This window comes from Amblyraja radiata, chromosome 27 (genome assembly GCF_010909765.2).
Source record: "Amblyraja radiata isolate CabotCenter1 chromosome 27, sAmbRad1.1.pri, whole genome shotgun sequence".
Taxonomy (NCBI): Eukaryota; Metazoa; Chordata; class Chondrichthyes; order Rajiformes; family Rajidae; genus Amblyraja; species Amblyraja radiata.
The window spans coordinates 12,376,180-12,403,799 of NC_045982.1; the positions used below are offsets into that span (position 1 = coordinate 12,376,180).

General features: G+C 40.1%; 2 protein-coding genes across 2 annotated transcripts in view; one reads left to right on the plus strand and one right to left on the minus strand.

Moving 5' to 3' along the window:
* The window catches only part of fndc5 (fibronectin type III domain containing 5), a 60,363-nt gene extending 58,681 nt beyond the window's left edge, over positions 1-1,682 (plus strand). Inside the window, exon 6 of the mRNA XM_033045150.1 lies at positions 1,453-1,682. Coding sequence (XP_032901041.1) covers positions 1,453-1,494 — 42 coding nt within the window. The 3' untranslated portion in view covers positions 1,495-1,682. The remainder of the gene's footprint in view (positions 1-1,452) is intronic.
* A 17,850-nt stretch (positions 1,683-19,532) lies between these two features.
* The window catches only part of LOC116988447 (S100P binding protein), a 37,026-nt gene continuing 28,938 nt past the window's right edge, over positions 19,533-27,620 (minus strand). The window contains exons 5-6 of the mRNA XM_033045151.1: positions 26,096-26,186; positions 19,533-20,047 (exon numbers count right to left, since the gene is read on the minus strand). Of these exons, the coding sequence (XP_032901042.1) occupies positions 19,927-20,047; positions 26,096-26,186 (212 nt within the window). The 3' untranslated portion in view covers positions 19,533-19,926. The remainder of the gene's footprint in view (positions 20,048-26,095; positions 26,187-27,620) is intronic.

Here is a 27,620-nt window from a genome sequence, read left to right on the forward strand (position 1 = left end):
TCTGTCTAATGCATGGATAATGGCTCTAAGAAGGAGAATGCTTGGTGGTTACAAGCCCGATTTTGATATCATTTCAGCAAATCTTGGGCAGCACGTTGTTCAATGTTGTCTAACTGTTCAAGCAGAGAAGGTGTGTAATATCACAGGTCCATACATGCCCAAAGGGGGAATAAACGAACACTTTAAAAGTCATTGTTTTTGATTAGAAATAAAAAGGTGTAGCAAATGATAAAGGTTAATGATAAAGATTCAGTGGGTCAGAGAGCATTTGGAGAGGGAATGGACAGCCCACCAGGTGGCGCCGTATGATGGCAGCCTTGCCAACAGTCTGTCTCTTCCTTTTCTTCTTTTGTTGTTTTGAGTTTGTTGTTAAATATATGTTTTGGTGTATCTTTGGTTTTGTATTATGTGAGGGGGGGGGGGGGTAAACTTTTTTAAATCTCTTTCCTTCGCGGAGATGCGACTTTTTCCGTATCATATCTCCATCCGCACTGCGGCCTAACATCATGGAGTTGGCGGTCCCTTTGTTGGGGATCGACTTCGGGAGCTCCAACCGCCCCGATGGTTCGACTGCCCCGACCGCGGGAGAAAAGGAGGGAAGAAGATAATACATTATTGCCTTCCATGTGGTGGATGTTTATGTTAATTTTTATGTAATTGTGTGACTTGTTGCTTTTTTGGTATGATTGTAAGGCAAATCAAATTCCTTGTATGTTTTTACATACTTGGCTAATACATTAATTACAATACAATACAAATCAATGTTTTAGGTCGGTATCCTTCTTCGGACTGATTGAAGGGGGGAAAAGAGAGGTGGGGGCCAGGTCAAAGCCTGGCAAGTGATAGGTGGATACTGGTGGTGGGGGGTTGATTGGCAGAGAGGTGGAGTAAGCAACAAAGACTAGAGGTGAATAGGAGACAAAAGGCTGTCAGATAAGGAGATAAGCAGGGGAATGAAATGTAAAGCCAGAGGGAGGGATATTGGTAGAACGGGACAGGGGGAGGGTGAAAGAGGGGGAGCAAAAGGTGGGAGGGGGTGGGAAATGGGGGGCTTGGGAATGGAAGATGAGTGTATAAAAGAGGGGGGGGGGGACCAGGGTGATGGAAATAGTGGGAGAAATGGAAGGGCACCAGGGTGGGGATGTTGGGTGCAGGAAAGAAAGAGGGAATAGGGGGATGTATTACTTGAAGTTAGATAATTCACTGTTCATACTGTTGTGTTGTAAGCTGCCCAAGCAGAATATGAAGTGCTGTTCCTCCAGTTTGCAAGTGGCCTCTGTCTGGCAACGGAGAAGGCCAAGGGCAGAAAGGTCGGTGTGGGAATGGGAAGGGGAGTAGATGTCCCCAATCACTGGGCATCAAGCAAAACATCCTTATTTATAGAACCGATCGTGATAACGTCACTTGCTAACAAAATGCTGTTTTAAATAACAATTTCATCCTTTTATTCAGTTTCCGAAGAACAAGCCTTCTGTACACATCATTGAAGCCTGACTTACGCGGCTAAGAGGATGGTTTAATTAATCCATTAACTTTCTCTTGGGAAGAAGCAGCAGCCTGCAGCGGAACACCGTGCACACCCTGCTTCATAAACAGATTTAAAAGCACACGTTAATCAAGGCTTCCTATGAATGATCATCTTCAACAAGGACAAGAGGCAGTTTAATTCCTCACTCGTGGAGAAGAGGCAGTTTAATTCCTCACTCGTGGGGAAGAGGCAGTTTAATTCCTCACTCATGGAGAAGAGGCAGTTTAATTCCTCACTCGTGGAGAAGAGGCAGTTTAATTCCTCACTCGTGGAGAAGAGGCAGTTTAATTCCTCACTCGTGGAGAAGAGGCAGTTTAATTCCTCACTCGTGGAGAAGATGCAAAGGGTTTGAGGATTTTGTACGCTGCGGCAAAAGGAATTTTTTCCCAAGATTTCACGTCTACATTCCCGTGAACGGATATTCCAACGCAGAAACAAACTGCGAGAAATGGCTGCGTAGCTTCAATGTTCACACACTGACTGTTCTTTGGATGAAATATTAATTGACAAAAGCCATCGCAGAAACAAATGCAAACAACAGGATATTAAAAACATTGGTAAAGGAACAATGAGGAATATGACTTGGACCACTGTCCATGGTAACATAACTTCATGATCTCCGTACAAACAAAGCAACTTCCCTGCAAAGAGCGTGGCGAGACGTCTTTTGAAGTTCATCGAGAACTTTTTTTTGTTGCAAAGATTATTATATTTCTATTCCCATACTCAATGGTATTCAATCTCTGTTTTGCTTACGAATGATTTCTGGCTTGCAAGCAAGTTATTTCCTATAACGCAAGGTCTGCAATATGAAAAATGAAATTTAATCTATAAAAAAATGGCACATTTTAAAATTTCCAGTCTTTTCTGCCGACAAACTATTAACACCAGCCAGCGCAAAGTATTCAAGTGATTTATTTCATTATTTTTATGGCCAATATCAATGAAGCTTTAAAGACGGGCCTTCATTTTGTACTCAAAAAGGTATCGGTACGCATGATTAATAAACATACGTGTCACGTAACCGGAAAATGAAAAATAATTGATGTTTACCTATTGAGAGATGTCGGTACATTTTACCGTCGTAAAAAAAAAGCAAGGTTTAAAGGTGAAGGTGACCAAACTCGGCGATGTGAAACTAAATAGACATTGTCTTTAATCTTTTCCTTCTTAACAGCAGCATGAAGCTTTACCAAAGTGGAGAACGGAGAAGATTCGGTAAAGACTTCCTGATTTATATTTATTATGAAAGCGACATATTTCAGTGCCATTTAATGCAATTTAGGTTCTGGAACCTACGCACATTTCACGCCACCTCTGCAGCATATAGAGTGATCTCAAAATACATATTGTCTTTCTTTTCTTTTCATCCTGAACAGAGGAATTAACGGGCATGTGACAGGGAATATGTTGCAGGCCTGTGGGGAGATGATGAGGGGACTGGGACTGATGGGATTGCTCAGCTGGGAGCCAGCATGGACTTGATGGGCCGAATGGCCGTCTCCCTTGACATAATCAGTAAGTAAATGGCAAATTAGTGGCATCTAATTCATTGACATGAATTACTAATCGGAGGATTCCTTGGACAGAATTATTGCTATGCTTTTAAAACAACCAATGCTTTTGAGGCCTGCATTAACGTTCCTCATCTATGTGGTGCTGTCCACAGTATGTGTCTGTAGTTACCGGTACAAGTGAAATTGTGATGATATCTGTGCTGCCTACCATTTCATTGACATTTTTGTGGTTGTTGAGCAATAAGTGTCAATACAAAAATACTAAAGCTTGATACTAATTTTTTTTTAAGATCTCTTTGGAGTTTAGAAGAATGAGGGCTGATTTTATTGAAACATACAGCATCCAAAGAGATCGTGAGTTGGTAGATGTTGAAATGTTTCCCCTCGTGAGACAGTCTCGAATGAGGGCCATCCTTTCAAAACTGACTTGTGTAGAGACTTGTTGCGGAAGGTGTAAAATCTCCAAAGCTCCACTCCGACAGGTTGTGGGGGCCAGATTACTGGAGGCATTTAAAGTGCAGGTAGATAAATCTTTGAAAGATCAGGGAATCGAGGACTCAGTGTTGGTGGCACGGGAGACGACTTGAGGTTTGGAACAGGGCTTTAATGTGACAAAGTAACATTGAACCATAGAGGTCAGCCATGGTCAGGGAGGGACAAGGGCAAGGTAGTCTACTCTTGCTCCTATGTTCTTATGTTTTGTGTATAATTGACATGTTAAAATGGCAGACAATTAGTTAAATAGGGTCATCTAATTCCTTTTTGAGCGTTCTAAAATAAGTTAGGGCGGCATGGTGGCGCAGGGGTAGTGTTGCTGCCTTACAGCGCCAGAGACCTGGGTTCGATCCCGATTACGGGTGCTGTCTGCACGAGTTTGTATGTTCTCCACGTGACCGCGTGGGTTTTCTCCGAGATCTTCGGTTTCCTTCCACACTCCAAAGACGCACAGGTTTGTAGGTTAATTGGCTTGGTGTAAGTGTAAAATTGTCCCTAGTATGTGTGGGATAGTGCTAGTGTGCGGGGATCACTGGTCGGCGCGGACTCAATGGGCCGAAGGGCCTGTTTTCGTGCTGTATCTCTAATCTAAACTAAAGTTTCAAATTCATAATAATAATAATAATAATAATAATGGATGGGATTTATATAGCGCCTTTCTAATACTCAAGGCACTTTACATCGCATTATTAATTCACTCCTCAGTCACACTTGGTGGTGGTAAGCTACTTCTGTAGCCACAGCTGCCCTGGGGCAGACTGACGGAAGCGTGGCTGCCAATCTGCGCCTACGGCCCCTCCGACCACCACCAATCACTCACACATATTCACACACATTCACACACAGGCAAAGGTGGGTGAAGTGTCTTGCCCAAGGACACAACGACAGTATGCATTCCAAGCGGGATTCGAACCGGCTACCTTCCGGTTGCCAGCCGAACACTTAGCCCATTGTGCCATCTGTCGACATAGTACTGAACAGTCCATCAAAACACGCACTCAAAGTGACATTTGTTTGCGCTTTGTTTTCCGCAAGTGTGGACTGCATTTCTGGCTGATGCCTTTAACTAGGATAAGTAATTGCCAGGTTTAAGGCCAAAGTTGGGTGAATGGAGTTCAGGTGTAGATCAGCCGAGATCTACTGGAATGGTACAACCAGCTCTAGTGACTGAATGGCCATGTCCGATATTTACAGAATGACAGGGGGAAGAGACCGGCTGCGTTCCTGTGCATGGCAATTTATTTAATGGGATGCATCGCTTGCATTGGCATGCCCCAGCTGTTGGAAATGAGCACTTTAGACCAATAAAACATAGCTGAATTGACCTTCAAAGGTCACCCACCACGAGGTGAATCTGTGGGATCCATTGCCACGTACGGCTGTGGAGGCCATGTCACTGGATATTTTTAAGGCAGAGATGAACAGATTCTTGATTAGTAAGGGTGTCTGGGGTTATGGGGAGAAGACAGGGGAATGGGGTTGACAGGGAAAGATTGAATGGCTGAGTAGACATTATGGGCCAATTGGCCTAATCCTGTCCCTAGAACCTATGAGACACCATCCTTTGCTCTCCTCTGTCCTCCCTAACTAATCATCAGTCCACACACACACAGTGATTATTTCATAGCCAAACTAAAGATGGAGGCTGGGATTCTTTCCTTTCTCGACACATGGTGAGTCTGTGCAGACCAACATTGCATTGCCAGGGAAACGCAGAAAACACTTTGGATGTGTACGGGAGACGAATGCATATGTTTCTTCTTTGCAGGTGTCCACAAACCACACCTTTGCCGAACACCCAAATATCACTTTCCTTATTTGTAGTCAAGCAGAACTCTTCAGAGTTCAGATCACCTAGATGGGGGAGAATGAAAATGCACCCTATGACTGCAGTGGATTAAAATGAAACAAATATTAAAGCAGGGACGAAATTGTTTAAAAGATGCTGCTTCATAAATAAATAAATAAAATACAGAGTGCTGGAGTGACTCAGCATGTCAGCCAGCATCTTTGAAAGACATGGGCAGGTGGCATTTCAGGTCGAGGCCCACAGTTAGTCTGTAGAAGAGTTTCGACCTGAAACGTCACCTAGTTATGTGTCTTCCAGAGGTGCTGCCTGACCCATTAAGCTACACCAGCACTTTGTTTTGTTTTTTTGTAAACCAGCATCTACAGTTCCCTGTGTCTACAGTTTATGGTTTCATAAATAGATATATCATCAACTTCTGGGAGTGGCAGCCTACTCAATCTCTCCCTGTAGCTCAGACCCTCTAGTCCTGGGATCAGGTTAAAGCTTAGATCATGTCACCATTAATGACATTGGTCTTTATATTGATGATCATGACACACAAACATCTCCCTAAAATGCAAATTGTTACTCTTTATTACAACTTTGATTATTAACAAACTGGAAGAAAACAAAATTAAAAGGGATAGAGAGATTAACAAGGATTCCATATCCTTTCGAATTGGGGAAGGTCAGTTAGGTGGTTGTACTATTTTTTTTAAATCTTAACGCTTCCTCAAATAGCGTGATAATGCTAATCAAAAGTATTGCAAATATGCCAATGATTTGCATCGTCTGTGTGCGATGAAAATTATTTTCACAAAAGGTGAGCCAACTGTATTCAACGCAAGCTACTTTCCATGAATCTCACACAAATGTTACAGATAGTTCCAGCAGACATGGTAATCCATAACCTAGTCCAGAATGTGTCTGTTGAGAATTTGGATGAGATTTAGCTCTCACTGAATTGCCCTGCAAAGTTGTATTACTACTTACGTTTTCCCTGAGGGAAAATTATTTCATTACATTATGATTGATTTAAACTCTGAAAGTGCGACCTCTAGAAAATCAAGCATAAATAATTGACGTATTGTCAAACATACTCATTTTTTAAATAAAATATATATTTTTTTTAATCCAATTTCGCTGAAACAACATTCCTTCCTCAAGAATGGGACAACGCTTGATTATAATCATCAAAGTTTCCGATTTGAGATAACTTAGATTTAACTAAATCTTAATGTTACAGCACTCCACTCAAAAGCTATCATTTTATCAATGGAGCATTTTCCTTGGAGTCATTCATATTATTGCTGTTACGCACAAAATATCTCTGTGCAGGATAAAATATCTCTGATGAACGAGCTATTTGTAGTGAAATTATATTTGTCTCGCTGCATAACACCAGACAACATAATTCACTTCAAAATTGTGTTCGAGCAATATCCGATATTTATATTACATACAGTAATACAACAATTGCAGATCATTTTTCTTCTATCATTTATGTACCTAAGCAAACCATATAACTGAGAAAACAAGGAATGTTTGCCATTCAAAAAAAAAAGATAGAACTAATGTAGTAAAAAGTAACTGCAATGCTGGTTTATATCAAGGAAAAACAGAAAGTGCTGGAGTAACTCAGCAGGTCAAGCAGCACCACCGGAGAACATGGATAGGTGATGTTTCGGGTTGGGACCATCCCGACCCAAATTGTCATCTATCCACGTTCTCTGGAGATTCTGCCTGAATTACTCCAGCATGAGTTACCCACTGAGTCACTCCAGCATTTTGTGTCTCTTCTTAGAATAGAATGAAAGTCATTTCTGTAATTTTTCATTTAAGTTCCTTTTTACTGAATTGTGTTCTTTCAACTGTCATCTCAACTGAGTCTCATTATTTGCATGACCATTTCACAAAGATTAACGTTGTGTTCAGTGATTATCTATGGCTCCTCCAGCCTTCTTCAATCATGAGAGATTAAAAGGAAGCATGGACATGTTTGTTTAGAAACCAGAACAAAATCATTTGATATAACTGCTCATTTTAGGGTTGTGAGCTTTTTATTATATATCATAATTATGCACATCTATCCAAATGAGTTCCGTATCGAAGATTTTGACCAATATTTCCCTTCAGCGGAAACATTTTAGAGTTTGTGGAATAGATAGACCATTGATGTATCAAATCTTAACATCCATTCCGTAAGTGGACAGGAGTCAACATTTACTATTGGTTTATAGCTCGTGCTTGCCTTCCAGAGGAGCCCAACGTTACCTGGTCAGAATTGTAACATTATATTAATTCTGTAAGAAATATATTAAAAGGTTCGGCTGAGTACTTAGGAAAACCATCTCTCCAGATACATGTGTAGGAAGGAACTGCAGATGCTGGTTTACATCGAAGATAGACGCAAAAAGCTGCAGTAACTCAGCGGGTCAGGCAGCATCTCTGGAGAAAAGGAATAGATGACGTTTAGGGTCGAGGTCTCGACTCGAAACATCACCTGTTCCTTTGATCCTGAGATGCTGCCTGACCCACTGAGTTACTCCAGCTTTTGTGTCTATCTCCAGATAGATGATTGCCTCAGTCAGTTTCAGGTGCCTTTCATTAATTAATCGACAGGAGTCGGGGGAGGGGGGAGGGGATTGGTAACTAATATAGACAAGTCTAATCTACCCAAGCATCCAAGACGAGTTGATCAGAAACTGCACCAGATCCCAGTTATTGGAGCAAACAGCAGGAGTACAATGAGAAAGACCATAAGCATAACACTTTCCAAACTCTTCCAGGTGATGTTTGCAAGATGAAATAAAGATTTCCTTTAAAATCTGCTAATATTTTATCAGTCATAGATTTAAACAGCATGGAAAAGAGGCCATTTGACCCAACTTATCCACGCTTAACAAAATGGCATTCTGAGCTAGTCCCTAAACCCTTTCTATCCATACACCTGTCCAAATATCTTTTGAAATATTTATTAACGTATCAATATTCCAGATATCAGTCATGACTTAAAAAGAGATGTTATATACGTGTTTTTAAGACTGGTTTGCAGTTTGTTTGATGGAGCTTGCACGTCATTAAAAAAAAGGCCATATTTCACTTGTGTCTGGAGTGGTAAGCCACTGATTCCACACTGCTTCCAGGCTTTGTAAATTGCAGAGAATGACTTCTGCCAGTTGGGTTAGTTTTAACAATGTAAGTTGGAAAGTGCCCAGCTTTATAATTTATAACACAAGAGGGCTTCATTTGCATTAATGCAATTCAACAGTAGATTTTCATCAATATTTCATTCACTCCATATTGTATGCTATTAATATCTGTCAAGATTTTTTTCCGATCAGTATTTTCATGAATTTCTATGGAAAATATTTTCATTTAAAAAAAGTGCATTTTTACAGCTTGTGGAGTGTGATTACTGTTTGTAATATGGTGACCAATTTGCACATTGCTAGATCCTATATCTTGATATAATTAAGATAAATTTTAATGTATTTTTATATCCAAAATATAACCCTTTTTCAGTCTTCAAAAATAGATATTAAAACTGTAAGTGCAGGAAGGAACTGCAAATGCTGGTTTACACCGAAGATAGACACAAAATGCTGGAGTAACTCGGCGGGGCTGGCAACATTTCTGCAGAAAAGGAATTAAAACTGTAAACTTGCTTTAGTTTGTATCATCAAACTTAGATAGAGGGAAAATGGCAGCACTGTTGCAGTACACAGACTTCAATTGATCTTTATGCTGGAGGTCATTCCAGCCAGCCAGGATATGTGCATTGGAGGAGGTCATTCAGCAAGTGATACCTCTGTACCCATCGTCCATTACTTGGGCCATAGCCATCGCAGGTCACAACTCAAGTACACAATTTACAACTCCTTGAAGTGGCATGCAGGGGTGGTGCAGAGGTGTAGCTAGTAGAGCCACTGCCTTTGCAGCAACAGATATCCAGGTTCAATCCTGAACACTGTGTGAAGTTTCCAAGTTCCCCATGACCACTTGGGTTTCCCCCAGCATCCCAAAGACAGAGGGGTTGATAGGTTTGCCTGGGAGAGGACCGCAAATGCTGGTTTACACCGACGATAGACACAAAATGCTGGATTAACGCAACTGGACAGGCCGCATCTCTGGATAGAAGGAAGAGGTTAATTGGCAAATGCAAATTGTCCCTAGTGCGTAGGTGAGTGGTTGAATCTGGAGAATAGACAGATGTTGTGAGAGTAGTATTAGCATAAGATTAGTGTGAATGGATGGATGGTGGTCAGTGCAGAATAAGTGGGCTGAAGGGCTTATCCCATGCTGTATTTCTCTTTGTCACCGTTCCAGATAATCTAAACTATTTATTAAGGTTTCTGCACATACATGTTTTTCCTGTGCTCTCTTAGTACTTTATAGCAAACATTGTTTGGTTGGATAATTTGAAGTTGAAATGTCTCCTGTGTTGCCATTACTGTGCACACATAAGAATGCCCGCTGGCGTATTACTCTCCTGGGCAGTTCTATTCCATGCACTTCAGTGGAAATATGTTGCAAAGGTGTGTAAATTGGCAGCCAATACTCATGCACACATTTGGCATTGGCGACCAGTCACGGATTTCTCCTCAATATCAGGTAGATGCGTTAATTGTTATCCAAGAGAGTAGTATCTTGTACAGGTCAACACTACAGCTAATCTAGTCCCAGCCTCAATGCAGATGCATCTTTATCTTAAACTACCTAACTTTGTGATCTTCGCACTTCCATTGACGGAGTAAGATTTGTAGGAAGTAATTGACAGTTCTTAGAAATCAGAAGCATAGGCATCCATTGTGGAGGTCTACACGTTATTTATATTCACCACAGTATATAGAATGTGTTGGAACCCTGTAAACTACCCCACTGTACTCATAGTTCATGTTAACAGATTGCACTTTACATTATTTGAAAAATAATCTAGACAATTTGAGAATCTATCCACAAATGTCCGGAGGCATTCAGTTTCATGTTGTACTGTTAATAATTGGCATTAGTACCTACAGCTCCTGTTTATCTGATCACTGAACCGTGCTGCTGCAGATTAATTCCACACAGAGACTCAGAGTAGTCTTACAGCATGGAAACAGGCCCTTTGGCCCAACTTGCCCATGCCGACCAAGATGCCCCATCTACACTAGTCCCACCTGCCTGCATTTGGCTCATATTCCACTAAACCTACAGTCACAGAGCCTCGCAGCATGGAACAATTCCTTTCAAAGAAAGCTGCTTCGAGCAGTTCCTTTCAAAGTGAAAATGGTAAAGACCCGAGCACAGACCATCATCATAGTTGTGAATGACCGTGTTGCATAGAAAGCTAATACTAATATTCCAGAGAGCAAGGATAAAGAGTAAATAAAAATAAAAATATAGTCCAACTATGAACATTTTCCATTATCAAGCACAAAATATTTCCCAGTGTCTTTTAAATTTCCTTCATAAGTTGAATAATTATCCCATACAAGTATGTACAATCTATGGTTACATTTGCATATTTACAATGATTGCTTGAAGCTACATGTTAAAGAAAGATTCTGTCAGGAACCTAAACACAATGTCAGCAAATGTAAGAGTCAAATTACAAAATAACAGCAGGCACAAAAGTTCATTGAAACAATTAAACCAACATGACCCTTTTCTAACTTTCTATATTAATGTAAGAATTGTAATTCACTGATGTTAGAATTTAATGAGTCTTGGAAAGAATGAAGAACAGGGATTTAACAGCATGGTGCACAGGACCAGATATCAATGCAGATGCTAAAATCAAATAATGTTTTATATTTAATGAAAATAATTGAAGGAAAATGCAAATGGAAAACACAAAGTACCTCAGCAACCCGCACAAATGTTATCCCCAATTCCATGCAAATTCCCTCTATTAAAATAAAAAAACTATTTCAGGGGAGCTCAAAATTAAATAGTTTTACATACAATAAACCCTCCTCATGAAGTGCCTTCCTTCATCTCTACCAGTGACCCACTTGTACTTCTTATGGTCCATGCCGTTCAAATGGCAGCAATTAAAATGGAGACAACTACTTCTAATTCAAATCTGATCTCTGTGGTAATAATATTATTTGCATAGTAATATTGATACCAATCTGTAGCTGGAGTCAAGGGCAAAACAAAAGTACCTTTATTGAAACAGATTGCATTGTAAAGTATGCTGCCATCCTGGAAAGACATGGTTTTATTTTTTCCACTTATTTCAGCTACTACTTATCTTAAAGGGATGGTTTGTTATTTTCAGCTTTTGTTACCGCTTACAGATAGCAGAATGAGAGTATTTCTCAGAGTACCTAGAAATGACACGGATGTCTAATACACCCATCCTGACTCTCAGTCTGAAGAAGGATCACAACCCAAATGCCGCCCATTCCTTCTCTCCAGAGATGCTGCCTGAGTCCCGCTGAGTTACTCCAGCATGTTGTGTCTCACTCTGAGGAGTTGTGCTTGGACCAGTTCAGATCCTCGTGTGTGTGATACATGATCGTTCCTAGCCTTTCGGTTGTTGTATTAATTTAAAGCATTAGGGTTGTCCAAAAGGTGCAACATCGGGGTAGGGTTTCTCCAGAGATGCCTGATTAAGGAAACTCCACTTTATGTACTCCAATTACATGTTCAGAGAAGCCACAAATGCAGGTGGGCAGCACTTCTGAGGAAATTCTCATCTGCTGCAAAGTGGGCTATTGTTCTCTGCTTTAAGTTATACTAGTTTCACATTGCTCTGATGGTAATATATATGACAAATTACTCTGCCTTTATAAAATGTTCTTGGGTTTGTGGTTCAGATACCATCTTACCAGGGGAAAAACCTTTGTATAAAGGGAATCAGATTTATTTCCACCCGTTAAATTATCCCGCAATGCAGGTAAATGGGACTAGCCTTGTATGTCAACTCGGTCGGCATGGACAAGGTGGGCCAAAGGGCCTGTTGCCATGCTATGATTCAATGGTGATCAAGTGGCAAAGGCTAAAATATCTTCACCAGGTACAACATGGTGGCATGAATGTCCAAATAACTATGTATAAATAAGGAGACTACATTAAGGTAAAAGAGAGAAAAAAAGCTGCTACCCATAAAAGAAGTGGAGAAAATAACATTCAAGTAGGAGCGTCATGATTATTTCAGAAAGCTAGTCGTCAATGTAAAGATACATGGAAGACTTTTAGATGTAAAATGAAAATGATTGAGGAATAACGACAGTAGATAAAAGAATCTATGTAAGCATTTATTCACGGGGCGAACCTGAAACAAAACCTTTAGAAAGTTATGCAGGAGGTCAGAAGAGGAAAATGTTTTTCAGGCTCACCAATTAAAGAGAGGCTTGACAACACATACCAGGGGTAACTTTCTAAAATATCTTCAAAAAAACAGGGATCAAGCCAGGGGCGCAAATCCCGGGGGGGGGGGGGGAACATCCCCCCCAAGTTTTTGTAATCCGGATTTTAAAACCCGGTGAAATCTCCGCTTTCCGCGAGACAGTCGGGGTGGGACTGCTGATCGAGGGCGCCGATTGGACGAGAGAGACGTTGGTCAGCAGGCAATGGGGGCGGGGCATGATGATTCAGCGCGCTCATTGGAGGAGGGAGGTGGAGGGGGGTTGGAACTGAGGATAGAGAGCGGTGATTGGGGGAGGGAGACGTGCCAAAACACTCTTGGCACAGACCTGTGCCTCATCCGCAGCCAGGATCGATCCCGGCTCTCCGGCGCTGTCCCGCCCCTACCCGAGTGCCCCCCCATGCCCGGGGGTGGCCAGAGAGGTCGGGAGTCAGATGGGAGCTGTACCCCCAGGCCCACAGCCAGCGCAGAGAAGCAGCGCTGAACCCAGCTCAACTCTGCCTGTCCCGCCAGGTTAACCTACAGCCCTGCCTGGACTTGCGGGAAATATGGCCAGCGCGGAGATGCAGCGCTGGTGTCCCGTCAGTCCAGGCAGGGTTGTAGGTTAACCCGGCGAGACAGGCAAAGTTGAGCTGCATTTAGCGCTGGATTGAGCCACCGAAGCCTCGCAAGTGCGCGTGCGTGCGCGCATGCGCATGCGGCCGCCAACAAATTGTGTCCCCCCTGTCCCCTCCATATTTTGATAGCGATTTCCGTGCCTGGACCAAGCTAAAGATGTTGAGAATGGCAAATGCAGCACTGTTCTTCAAAAACAAAAACGACAGAGGGAATAGCTTGCTAGCTTCAGACCACAGAGTTATATTTTAGTCGTAGAAAAATTGTTTGGTGGCCTTATGAAAACTATAGGACAGAGATGACATGAAACTTCAGGGGAGATGCAGAGTTGATATTTCCACCACCAGAAGAATCATAAACTAGGAGCTGAAAAATCATGCAATGGCTTATTACAGCAATTCAGGGCAACGATGAGAAAGAATGTCTTCACACAGAGAGTAGGGGATCTTTGGAATTCTCTCTCCAACTGGTGGCTTAGTTGCTTAGCACATTGATGGTTGGCTTTTTGGTCAGGCCACATCATTTATATATTATAGATATATGGATATTTTTAAGGCAGATATATAGATAAATTCTTGATTAGTACGTCAGGGGTTATGGGGAGAAGACAGAAGAATGTGGTTAAGAGGGAAAGATAGATCGGCCATAATTGAATGGTGGAACAGACTTGATGGGCAGAATGGCCTAATTCTGCTCCTATATCACTTATGAACTACGTGACCAGCAGCAGACTTTCAAAAGAGTTACTCTGTCTTGAGATGTGTCAAGGGAAAGAGACAATCAGACATATGAAGATTTAAAGATGTGCACAGACATTCTTGAGAGAAATGCAACATCCCCCTGTGGCAATTCACCAATTCTTTGGAATCCCTGACTGCTCAAAATGGAGGAGCATTCAGAATGGAGTTCATGTCCTTGTATTGAGAACTAAAGAGTGAGCTGGAGTTCTGATGGAAGTGTTCAAACTCATTAAAGAATTTGTTTGAAAGGTTATCACTGAACCAATTACAAGAGGGGCAAAATGGTAGGGGGAAAAAAACCCATCCAATGGCTTATTACAATCATATAGCACCACAGGAAATTCAATAATATCTTGACTGTTAAATAAATACATTATAACACATAAAATGCACAGTGAACAAAGCAAAAGGATGTAATTAAACGTGATCATCTGAATCTCTTGGATAACAGAAATGACCTTCTCTTATAGTCCCAAGATTTACTTTCCATTTTTGTGATTGTTGAACAATGTATGCATACTTGGATGTACATTCCATAAGTTGATGTGTGAACTTCTATCATTTAAAGTTGCATCTGATATCTGAATTGTTTGTTAAGAAAAATATTGGCATGATGGCTAAACAAACACAAATTAGTTTAACAAAAATGTAAGGGGATCAATCAAGAGTTTTATACTTTGCAAATATTATATTAAATGTTATTAATTCTAAAGAGGGCTAGCATGATTATTTATCACTGTATATAAATTAGAGGATTTTACATTTTTAAAAATAACTTTACATATTGTAAAATGATACAAATGTATGAGCATATTTTCAAAATAAAAACTATGGTACAATTTTATTGTGTTTACTGTTAATCTATTTACCCCCCACTTTAGACATCTTAGAAATGATCTTAAATGTTTATCGTTGACAATCTATAATTATTATTTAATAGATAAGTGCTAAAGTTTCTTTAATATGCCTGGAGTTATATTGTTGGTGTAATTTGAAGTTTCATATAATTGAGGTAGTGAGAGTGCATGGCGACAAATCTTTTTAAAAAAAGCTTTATTACTCGACTCTTGCATGCAAATTAACTTTCAGATAAGTCGATGGGCATTGGTGTGCAATATATCTGAAGAGATTTATTTGACAAGTATTGTCAATCTGCTTGGTCATGATTAACTGCAATGAATTGTAACTGAAATCAAAATCAAACTAATATATCACTTGTATATAATATTTGCAACTAATATCCCAATTTACTATTATATCTGACATAGAAAACATTGTAGTTATTGAAGGACTTTAAATATACTCATTGGGCTCATAAATCATAAGTGATAGGAGCAGAATTAGGCCATTCGGCCCATCTAGTCTACTCCGCCATTTAATCATGGCTGATCTATCTCTCCCTCCTAACCCCATTCTCCTGCCTTCTCCCCATAACCCCTGACACCCTAATGCACCCTTATGCTAATGCATAAAAACAGCAATCAGATTGCACACAATCTTTACAAACATCAAGAGATAAACTACAAATACTTCTGATTCAGTTATTCATTTGGGGAATTTGAATAATTATGATACTATAATTTGGAACTGTAGGATCTTGAAACCGAATATGGAAATGCAGTTAAAGGACAGTTTGAATACAACAAGAATGGAATTAATACTTACAATTAGAAAAATAAACTTGCTTTACGGCATTTATATGCTTTAATGAATTTTTTGTTTTTCAGTATTTCAAGTTTATTGTGGTCACGTGTACCGAGGTACAGTGGAAAGTTTTGTTTTGCATGCTGTCCAAATAAATCAGATAATACCAGATATAATTTGTCGATCTATTTGATGGGGAAGTTATTGCAGTAATGATTCCCACAATAAATGCCTCGTGCTTTAATATAATATTCCCATCATTGTAAGTTTTCCCAGCATTATCTTTGGAAAAATTGAGAGAGGATTCGAATGCCCATTTACTGCAACCTATGTCATCACACCTTATCACTTGACCAAAAGTCATATGGGGTCACATGCAATGGGCCAGAATTTCCTGCTGGCTGTGAGGCACCTTCACTCACCACTTAGAGATACTAACCATGAATTTAGGCTTTGCCAGCTGTCAGATCTAGCAAGGATTATGAATGTTTCTGAACATCTCTGAAACGCTATTACAGATCAATTGAGAATGTAAAAATACGTTGTTGGATCACTTTAAAAGCATTGCAGGAAAATCAATTACTTTAAAGAAAATATGAATTTGTTTGTACTCACCTTTCTTCTTCAAAGCAGCTACTCTCCATTCAAATGAAGGGGCTCACAATTCCTCTTCCATGTCTAATGTGATAGAGCTGATTTGTAACTCAAAGGAACTCAAAGTTGAAATTCAGCATGGAAATAGCTGGCAAAGCTTCACCAGCAAGTTTGGACTTACAGTATGTATTTGTACATGAGTTCCAAGGGTCTTAGGATGTGAGCAAGGAGACAGCAGCAGTGGGTTAATGCAAAAGGACACAAAAAGTGCTGGAGTAACTCAGCAGGTCATGCAGCTTCCCTGGAGAACATGGATGGATAACGTTTCAGGTCGGGACCTTTATGGGCAGTGGGTCAGCCACATCTCACAGCAAAATAAAATGTTTTTAAAGAACTCGAGTGAACAGATTTTCAATGCAGGCGTATTTATTTATCCGGCTCTATCGACAATAGTTCCATGAGTTTTCCTACGTGAGAAACTTATGGACTTCAGGACAGAATGAACCATAATAACATAAGGTAAGGAACATTGATAATTCAACATAAGAAAAAGGAACAAAGAATAAGATGGAAATGCATTATGTGATAGCAAAGGAAGCATGCGGATAAAAACATTTTTTTAGTTGTGGGGAGATATCATTATACTTTTATTACCTGCTGTGACAACTGCAACAAGAAATAGGAGAGTGTCATGGAAGGAATTACTGAAACTCATTAAACTGCATGCTCTAAATCACCATGAGCAACATTTCAGGAGATCCTCAGAAACGTCAAGTCCCAGGGAACAGTTGCTATGGATTTAGTTTTAGTTTAGTTTAGAGATACTGTGCGGAAATAGGCTCCACTGTGTATGCGCCGACCAGCGATCCCTGCACATTAACACTAACCTAACACACTAGGGACAATTTACCAAGCTAATCAACCTACAAACCTGTGCATCTTTGGAGTGTGGGAGGAAACGGAAGGTCTCGGTGAAAACCCACGTGGTCACAGGGAGAAGGTACAAACGCCGTACAGACAGCACCCATAGTGGGGATCGTACCTGGCTCTCTGGCTCTGTAAGGCAGCTGTTTTGGGTTATGCATTTTCTGATTTATATGCAGTAATCAATCATACTGAAGGCTATCAGAGCATAAATTGTCAAAACTATTTGGTCAGAGTAAACTGTCCCAAACCCCAGAAGGTTTCATTAAGTTAACAGCTGAAAAATACACAAGGCAAATTTAAAGAAAACCTCTTTTATTTAACATCTGAAGAAATATAAAACTGACAGAAACAACAAGAAACTGATATCAAAGAAGGATTACAATGGCAACTTTTCATCACAAAATCTGTATTGTTGACAAATGGCGTCGTCAAATAAAACTGTTTGCTTTTCACAGCCAGTCAAGTCGTTTTCTGGAAACTAAGCTAGATTTCCCAGCACAAAAGCAAACCCTTTATTGCTAATCAATGTACATTGTTGCTCGGACATGCATTCAAAGCATTGAATAATTGCAACAAATCTTCACTTCAAACAAAGTGCCATTAAATTGCTCAAAAGTGAAATGTATTCAAACATATTTTCAAACTATCTTTCAAACTTGCATATCAGTCAATCACCTCTATCACCTTTAATGGTTCGAGCCAGCACATTTTTTACTGTAAGTAGGACTCCTTTCGCTGCCTTTTCTGTGATGTTCCGAATTTCCACTCTAATAACTCCCAACCATGGATCACATGCAGGCGCATTAAACACTTATGCTCATCTCAAACTGGGATCTGATCTGCAAAGCCGAACTAACGATCAAGTTAAACGTTCTTTCTGAGTGTATAGTCATCTATCAACATATTTGTACACGAGTCACAATCAAAGCTATTATTACTTAATACTGAAATGTTTCACAAAATCAGCAGGCTTCACTCCCTTCCTTTCACAATAATCACAATGTGTCTTTGACCAACTGAAAGCTAGGATAGTTTGCACCATTCTAGGTTCCTCCGTTGACAGCAGCACTATTCCTGGCTGATCCACTAATCGCCCTTCTCTGATACTCCAATACACTTTGAATGATTGTTCTTGATTCTGACAAAACTTTCAAGATCATGAATTCCTCTTCATTAAAACATGAAAAATTTCAAGTAGGTGAGGACAAGAATCTTATGCCCCTGTCCCACTTAGGAAACCTGAACAGAAACCTCTGGAGACTTTGCGCCCCACCCAAGGTTTCCGTGCGGTTCCCGGAGGTTGCAGGTGGTTGCCGGAGGTTGCAGGTAGTGGAAGCAGGTAGGAAGACTGACAAAAACCTCCGGGAACAAAACAGAAACCATGGGTGGGGCGCAAAGACTCCAGAGGTTTCTGTTCAGGTTTCCTAAGTGGGACAGGGGCATTAGTCTGCACCTGGAACCATACAGATAACAAGTTGAGGATTGTTCCAATGATAAATATAATTCTTCCTTCAGGGATCTGATGACTGGAGTAATATAACAGTACTACTCACATCCAAATAAATGACACCAATAATTAAAATACTATACAACGCTGCAATATTACAACAAACCTTTAACACTATGCCTCAACCACCCACACAATTATCAAATTTAGTTTTTAAACTTTTTGATGCCATTGCGCATTATCTATTTTCATTGGGTTCACAGTATGGTAAAAGTGAATTTTATGGTACAATGCATGATTTAGTATCAGATGATAGTTGGAATCTTGAACCTTTAAATTGCACTCCAATAATACCGGCAAAAAGAAGTCACTTCTCAGCGAAGCTGCTATCAATCCGATCAGCTGAAAGCTGACACATGAATACAGATGACATTATAATGTTGCCAACAAATGCAGCTTGGAGGTAGATTATGAGTGAAAGAAAAAGGTAAGATAATCGAGGAAGATTAAGCACTTTTCACATTATTGGCAGTTTTCTAAGATTGTGAATTAATGACTTGTTAATCAGTTGTCATAGAAAATATCAAAGCTTAACCATTTAAATGAACTGTTTAACATTTCAAAACATAGAAAATGCATAATTCTTTAGCTAAAGGCACAGTAAGTAAAGTTTCCTGTACATTCAGTTCTCTCAGTGAAGTTTGAAGATAAATTGGAACTGCAGATGCTGGTTTACAACGAAAATAGGCACAACATTCTGGAGTAACTCAGCAGGTCAGGCAGCATCTCTGGAGAAAAGGAATAGAAAATATAATCCATTCCTTTTCTCCAGAGACGCTGCCTGACCCGCTGAGTCTATCATTATCATAATTACTGTGTACCAGATTTAAAATAACACTTTCAAATATGTCTCTCGATTGCCTAATCATTCAGCTGGCAATCAGATTTAGACATTAATGAAGGCTTATTTTAAAATAAGTAAAAATTACATCTGCTCCTGTTCATACAACTTTCCAGGGAGTCTTTTGATTCTCCAGCCAGGCAGCAGAATATATCTCTTCGTTCCTCCAATTCCTGCAGACAGCTGTGCCCTCAGTTAGGCACACACCTTGTTAAGACTAAATACGCCGTTTTCTCCTTAAACACAGGATCACACTGCAGAGTACAAATATCCAGTCGAAACTTGCCCAAAACAAATCCACACAGATTGAATTTGAATCTCTGTGCTTTGAAAGTCCTAGAGACGTAACCGATTGGACACCAAGGGCAACTAGGGGAGAGGGTCATGCTGGAGAGAACGTGCAATGTCACCGAAACGGGGAATATCCCCATTCCTGCTTGCCCATTCGTGGAGATCAGTCTCAACAAACCTATGCCGTTTCATATAATTTCTGAAAAATAGAAACAAGCATTAAAAGAGATTTGCTAAATATTTCATTGTAAATAAAACACAGCAGCTACAATAGGAAGTTTCTAGGTACCCCTCAAATTCATGGAGTCTGGATTAAAGCAATTATTTGCATTGCCAATTCATTATGCAAAATCTTTGCAAACAATTTATGTAAAGTGACTTTTTTTTCGTTTAAAAAAAAGTCATAGACCTTTTTCAGCATTTCTCTCATTGAAGAGTCTGTCTCTTTCCTGTTTTTACGCACTTTTGTTTCTTTCTCCCTTGGCCTCCACAGATCCAATTAGCAGCAATTATCCAATATTTAACATAATGTGACATAGTTACCGAGATTTTAAACATATCCTACTCTCCAGGAACAGATAATAGCACTGAAAAATCAAAATTAAAAAACTGCAGTTGCTGACAATCCGAAATAAATAGAAAGAAACTGCTGGAAACACACAGCAGGTCAGGCAGCATCTGTGGAAAACACAGACCCTCTGACAAAGTGTCTGCAAAATGAAGGTTAAGTGTATTTCACTTTCCGCAAATGCTGCCTGCCTTCTGGCAATAGCAAAAAGATTGATAACATGGTTAAACTGAGCAGATATCCTTCATCTTATAACACAAAGCACCCTGTGCAAAAGCGAGGATATTATTGTTATTGCAGTATGAAACCCAATTCATCAAAGTTGGGCACTATTGCCTTATATTAGTTCAATATATATAAAAGTATTCCACATTTATATGAAAGTATTCCACATTTTGTCAAGTTGCAGTCTTATTCTGAAATGGATTTAAAACATTTTTTTAATCATCAATATACACACAATACCCCATAATAAAAAAGTGAAAATAGGTGTTTAGAATTTTTTGTAAAGTAATTAAAAAGAAAAAGTGAAGGGGTCTAAATACTTTCTGAATTCACTGCACTAACATCAATGCCCTGACAAGATACAGTTCTAATCATACTGAATATCCACACCAAATTCACTTAATTTAATTTATACTGAAAATATACTGCTTAATGTTTACTGCAATTATATTTGATCTGCCAAGTTTCAGCCAATTAATATCAATATTCGTTCATCCATCAAAGAATTAGCAATGCCTTCTTTGCAAATTTGACCAATATTATATGGAGCTTTGAAGAATGAGGTATTTAAACATTTGAGATCCTAAAGAAGCATGACAAGACAAATATCAGGTTTACGAACAAGGGTACACAATTCTGGGTTAGGGAGCAGCCATTTAAATCTGACATGTGGATGCACTTCTTGTTGAGAGTTCTCTACCCTAGAGGATTGTGGAGGCTCGATCATTGGGCTTAATTAAGGAGAAGTAGACATTTTATTTAAAATATCAGAGAACTGAGGGCCACAGGGAACAGGCACAAAAAAAAGAGGTGGAGTCAGGGCCATGGTGATATGTTGCAGCACACTTGAGGGATCCAAGAGACATCTCTTGTTCCTTGTGATCTCATTAGAACACCACTTCCATGAGGCTTGTACCAAATCTTGAGCTTACTCAGCAAGCAAGAGATACCATTACTTCTAATGTATTATATAATATTAATTTAAGGGCAGTGTAGTGGCACAGCGGGTAAACCCAAGTGTCCAAAAACCCAAGTTCAATCCTGATTTTGGGTGCTGTCTGTGTGGAGTTTGCATGTTCTCCATGTGACTGCTGGGGTTCCCTTTTGGTTCTTCGGTTTCCTCCCACATCCCAATGTAGGTTGGTTAATTAGCCTCGGTAAATTGCCCGTATTGTTTCGGGTGATGCCAGGAAAGAGGAATATCATAGAACTAAGGGCCACAGTGGCCGATTTGGAAAAGGGGAGATACAACGAGACCTGGGTGTCATGGTACATCAGTCATTGAAAGTAGGCATGCAGGTGCAGCAGGCAGTGAAGAAAGCAAATGGTATGTTAGCATTCATAGCAAAAGGATTTGAGTATAGGAGCAGGGAGTTTCTACTGCAGTTGTACAGGGTATTGGTGAGACCACACCTGGAGTATTGTGTACAGTTTTGGTCTCCAAATCTGAGGAAAGACATTCTTGCCATAGAGGGAGTACAGAGAAGGTTCACCAGACTGATTCCTGGGATGTCAGGACTTTCATATGAAGAAAGACTGGATAGATTCGACTTGTACTCGCTAGAAATTTGAAGATTGAGGGGGGATCTTATAGAAACTTACAAAATTCTTAAGGGGTTGGACAGGTTAGATGCAGGAAGATTGTTCCCGATGTTGGGGAGGTCCAGGACAAGGGGTCACAGTTTAAGGATAAAGGGGAAATTCTTTAGGACCGAGATGAGAAAAACATTTTTCACACAGAGAGTGGTGAATCTCTGGAACTCTCTGCCACAGAAGTTAGTTGAGGCCAGTTCATTGGCTATATTTAAGAGGGAGTTAGATGTGGCCCTTGTGGCTAAAGGGATCAGGGGGTATGGAGAGAAGGCAGGTACAGGATACTGAGTTGGATGATCAGCCATGATCATATTGAATGGCGGTGCAGGCTCGAAGGGCCGAATGGCCTACTCCTGCACCTATTTTCTATGTTTCTATGTTAACTGGTGTGAACGGGTGATCGATGGTCAGCGTGGACTCGGTTTCTTTGCATCTTTCAATCAATTATATCTCAAACATGTCTTTTGTCCATTCCTATCCAGTTGGCAACCAGGTTTCAGTTAATGCTGCTTAAATGTAACCTTTAAAAAAAAACACTTTAAAATAAATAAATAAATAATAAATTATAGATACATGTTTATAGAAGATATTACAGCAGTGCTTTGGCAGGATAGATTAGAGGGCTCGTCTAGGGAGGCTATTTGGGTGGAACTGAGAAATGGGAAAGGGGTAGCAACACTTATAGGGGTGTATTATAGACCGCCAAATGGGGAGCGAGAATTGGAAGAGCAAATATGTAAGGAGATTGCAGATATTAGTAGTAAGCACAAGGTAGTGATTGTGGGAGATTTCAATTTTCCACACATAGACTGGGAAACACATTCTGTAAATGGGCTGGATGGGTTGGAGTTTGTAAAATGTGTGCAGGATAGTTTTTTGCAGCAATACATAGAAGTACCTACTAGAGAAGGGGCGGTGCTGGACCTCGTTAGGAAATGAGACGGGTCAGGTGGCAGAGGTATGCGTTGGGGAACAGGTCGGGACCAGTGATCACAATACCATTAGTTTCAATATAATTATGGAGAGGGTCAGAACTGGACCTAGGGTTGAGATTTTTGATTGGAGAAAGGCTAACTTTGAGGAGATGCGAAAGGATTTAAAAGGAGTAAATTGGGACATTTTGTTTTATGGGAAAGATGTGGAAGAGAAATGGAGTACATTTAAAGGTGACATTTTAAGTACAGAATCTTTATGTCCCTGTTCGGTTGAAAGGAAATAGTAAAAATCGGAAAGAGCCATGGTTTTCAAGGGAAATTGGACACTTGGTTCGGAAAAAGAGGGAGATCTACAATAATTATAGGCAGCATGGAGTAAATGAGGTGCTTGAGGAGTATAAAGAATGTAAAAAGAATCTTAAGAAATAAATTAGAAAAGCTAAAAGAGGATATGAGGTTGCTTTGGCAAGTAAGGTGAAAGTAAACCCAAAGGGTTTCTACAGCTATATTAATAGCAAAAGGATAACGAGGGATAAAATTGGTCAATTAGAGAGTCAGAGTGGAAAGCTATCTGCAGAGCCAAAAGAGATGGGGGAGATATTGAACAATTTCTTTTCTTCGGTATTCACCAAGGAGAAGGATATTGAATTATGTGAGGTAAGGGAAACAAGTAGAGTAGCTATGGAAACTATGAGATTCAAAGAAGAGGAAGTACTGACACTTTTGAGAAATATAAAAGTGGATAAGTCTCCAGGTCCAGACAGGATATTTCCTAGGACATTGAGGGAAGTTAGTGTAGAAATAGCAGGGGCTATGACAGAAATATTTCAAATGTCATTAGAAACGGGAATAGTGCCGGAGGATTGGCGTACTGCGCATGTTGTTCCATTGTTTAAAAAGGGGTCTAAGAGTAAACCTAGCAATTATAGACCTGTTTATTTGACGTCAGTGGTGGGCAAATTAATGGAAAGGATACTTAGAGATAATATATATAAGCATCTGGATAAACAGGGTCTGATTAGGAACAGTCAACATGGATTTGTGCCTGGAAGGTCATGTTTGACTAATCTTCTTGAATTTTTTGAAGAGGTTACTCGGGAAATTGATGAGGGTAAAGCAGTGGATGTTGTATATATGGACTTCAGTAAGGCCTTTGACAAGGTTCCTCATGGAAGGTTGGTTAAGAAGGTTCAATTGTTGGGTATTAATGGTGGAGTAGCAAGATGGATTCAACAGTGGCTGAATGGGAGATGCCAGAGAGTAATGGTGGATGGTTGTTTGTCAGGTTGGAGGCAGGTGACTAGTGGGGTGCCACAGGGATCTGTGTTGGGTCCACTGTTGTTTGTCATGTACATCAATGATCTGGATGATGGTGTGGTAAATTGGATTAGTAAGTATGCAGATGATACTAAGATAGGTGGGGTTGGGGATAATGAAGTAGATTTTCAAAGTCTACAGAGAGATTTATGCCAGTTGGAAGAGTGGACTGAAAGATGGCAGATGGAGTTTAATGCTGATAAGTGTGAGGTGCTACATCTTGGCAGGACAAATCAAAATAGGACGTACATGGTAAATGGTAGGGAATTGAAGAATGCAGGTGAACAGAGGGATCTGGGAATAACTGTGCACAGTTCCCTGAAAGTGGAATCTCATGTAGATAGGATGGTAAAGAAAGCTTTTGGTGTGCTGGCCTTTATAAATCAGAGCATTGAGTATAGAAGTTGGGATGTAATGTTAAAATTGTACAAGGCATTGGTGAGGCCAATTCTGGAGTATGGGGTACAATTTTGGTCGCCTAATTATAGGAAGGATGTCAACAAAATAGAGAGAGTACAGAGGAGATTTACTAGAATGTTGCCTGGGTTTCAGCAACTAAGTTACAGAGAAAGGTTGAACAAGTTAGGGCTTTATTCTTTGGAGCGCAGAAGGTTAAGGGGGGACTTGATAGAGGTCTTTAAAATGATGAGAGGGATAGACAGAGTTGACGTGGATAAGCTTTTCCCACTGAGAGTAGGGAAGATTCAAACAAGGGGACATGACTTGAGAATTAAGGGACAGAAGTTTAGGGGTAACATGAGGGGGAACTTCTTTACTCAGAGAGTGGTGGCTGTGTGGAATGAGCTTCCAGTGAAGGTGGTGGAGACAGGTTCGTTTTTATCATTTAAAAATAAATTGGATAGTTATATGGACGGGAAAGGAATGGAGGGTTATGATCTGAGCGCAGGTATATGGGACTAGGGGAGAATACGTGTTCGGCACGGACTAGAAGGGTCGAGATGGCCTGTTTCCGTGCTGTAATTGTTATATGGTTATATGGTTATGTGACCTTTTTTAATTACTGCTCTAAGTTCTCCCTTCTTATTTCTCACACTCAATAGCCCTGGCACTAGAGAGATGGAGGAAAGAGAGGAGAGGTGGTACAACAGACATGCAGAGCCCTGCAGCATTCCATCTCAGCCTCTGACGTAGAGAAGTATTTGTGGGGTGGTGAGGGGCACAGTTTTGTGAGTAGTTGAGGAAAAGAGAAGAAAACAATGTTCGTCATGAAAATGTAACAACATTAATTTAGTTCAGATTGGAGATACGGTGCGGAAACAAGCCCTTGGGCCCACTGAGTCCGGGCCGACCAGCAATCCCCGCACACTAACACTATTCACAATTTTACCAACCCAATTAGCCTAGAAACCTGTACGTCTTTGGAGTGTGGGAGGAAACCGGAGCACCCGGTGAAATCCCATGCAGGTCACACAGAGAATGTACAAACTTCGTACAGATAGCACCCGTAGTCAGAATCGAACCCGGGTCTCTGACACTGTATGGCAGCAACTCTACCGCTGCGCCCACTGTGCAGCCTAATAAAATGGTTAATCTAATTCTGAATGTAATTTTTTTTTTTTTAAATTATGATTCTTCAGTTCAGATTTACCTGGCTGTGAGGTCTGAGGGGTGCTGCTGAAAAGAGAAGTGATTTTCCATCGCCACCTCGTCCATCAAAAAGAGTAATTCTGGTATCGGTCCTGCAAAATAAATACTGTTAAACTGCGGTTATTTTACACGCATGTCTCATGTTTCATCAGGTTTCCAAAGTGTCAAGACGAAGCAGTCATTTGGGAAATGCTTGAAACTGTTGTTATGTAGCAGGCAAGCAAAGAAACCCAACTATTGTTGAATAGAATAGGTGTTTCAAATCCGCAGTCACGTGTTTCTCACAGCATCGTCAGCTCACACTTATTTGTATATCTTAGGCACTTCTTTATGCTGCTTGAAGTGTGCCTGCATGTGCGTGTCTGCGTGTCTGTGCGCGTGTGCTAGGTTTTGCAAACAGTTCTTCTCCACTATATCGGAAGAAACATTTAATCTTTGTAAAGTCAGATTAACATTTCATGTATTTTAACTTTGTGTTTTCCCAGGGATATACAACGAATGGTAGTAGACGACACCAACTGAAGACTCTCTCAAGCACTTGAACAATAATATCTATGGTGGACAAAGGCTATCATATATTTTAAAAGGCTACCATACGCTGAACCCAAATGGTTAAAAAAGCAAAGAACCATTCACTGAGCAAATATCCCCATGTATGTTAAAAAGCCACCTGACTATATTTCAAACTGGGGAATATTCTAATCTGTAAAGCAAATTATTTAACATCTTTCACCAATTAAATCTATGAAATGAGCCATATATTGTCAATGTAATTAATGAAAATGTTTAACAAGATAGTACAGGGATATGATAGATATTTGATTGATAAATTTAATATCAGTTCTGAACCCAAGTACAAGAATTCAAATTGTTTATTTGATTGATCTCTTTATTTCAGCTCCTGTTGGGTCAATAATTTAAATATGCTCCTTCCAACGTGACTTGGGAATTAACCATGTGTAGGAAAGAACTGCAGATGCTGGTTTAAATGGAAGATTGACACAAAATGCTGGAGTAACTCAGGGGGACAGGCAGCATCTCTGGAGAAGGAATGGGTGATGTTTCGGGTGTACTGAAACATGACCCTGCAATCAAAGTTAAGTTATTGTGCACGTTGGTAGAAATCTTTCTCCTAAACTGCAGGCTGCAGCAACTTTACTCAGCAATGGCATGACAGTAAAATTAACTTCCCCTCGTTACTCTGCTTAAAATTACATCCAAGGCCAGTGGAGTACAGCGGGACATTGACCAGGTATCCACAGCCATTGTTCATCAGCTAATCATACAAAGGGATGGAGGGTTACAATTGCGTTGCACACTTCATTTAGGGACAAGTGAAGATACCGTTTGTAAATGCTAAGACCTTAGTCTGAACGCCAACCACAGCATTAATGTTTAATGTTGTTTTATTGCCTGAGTTGTTGATATTCTCTCATGTGTTTTCTCATTGTGTGCACACCATTGCAGCACAAGCGATTTAATGGCAACACATTTAAAGTAGCTAATTAAAGTAACGCCATATCTCT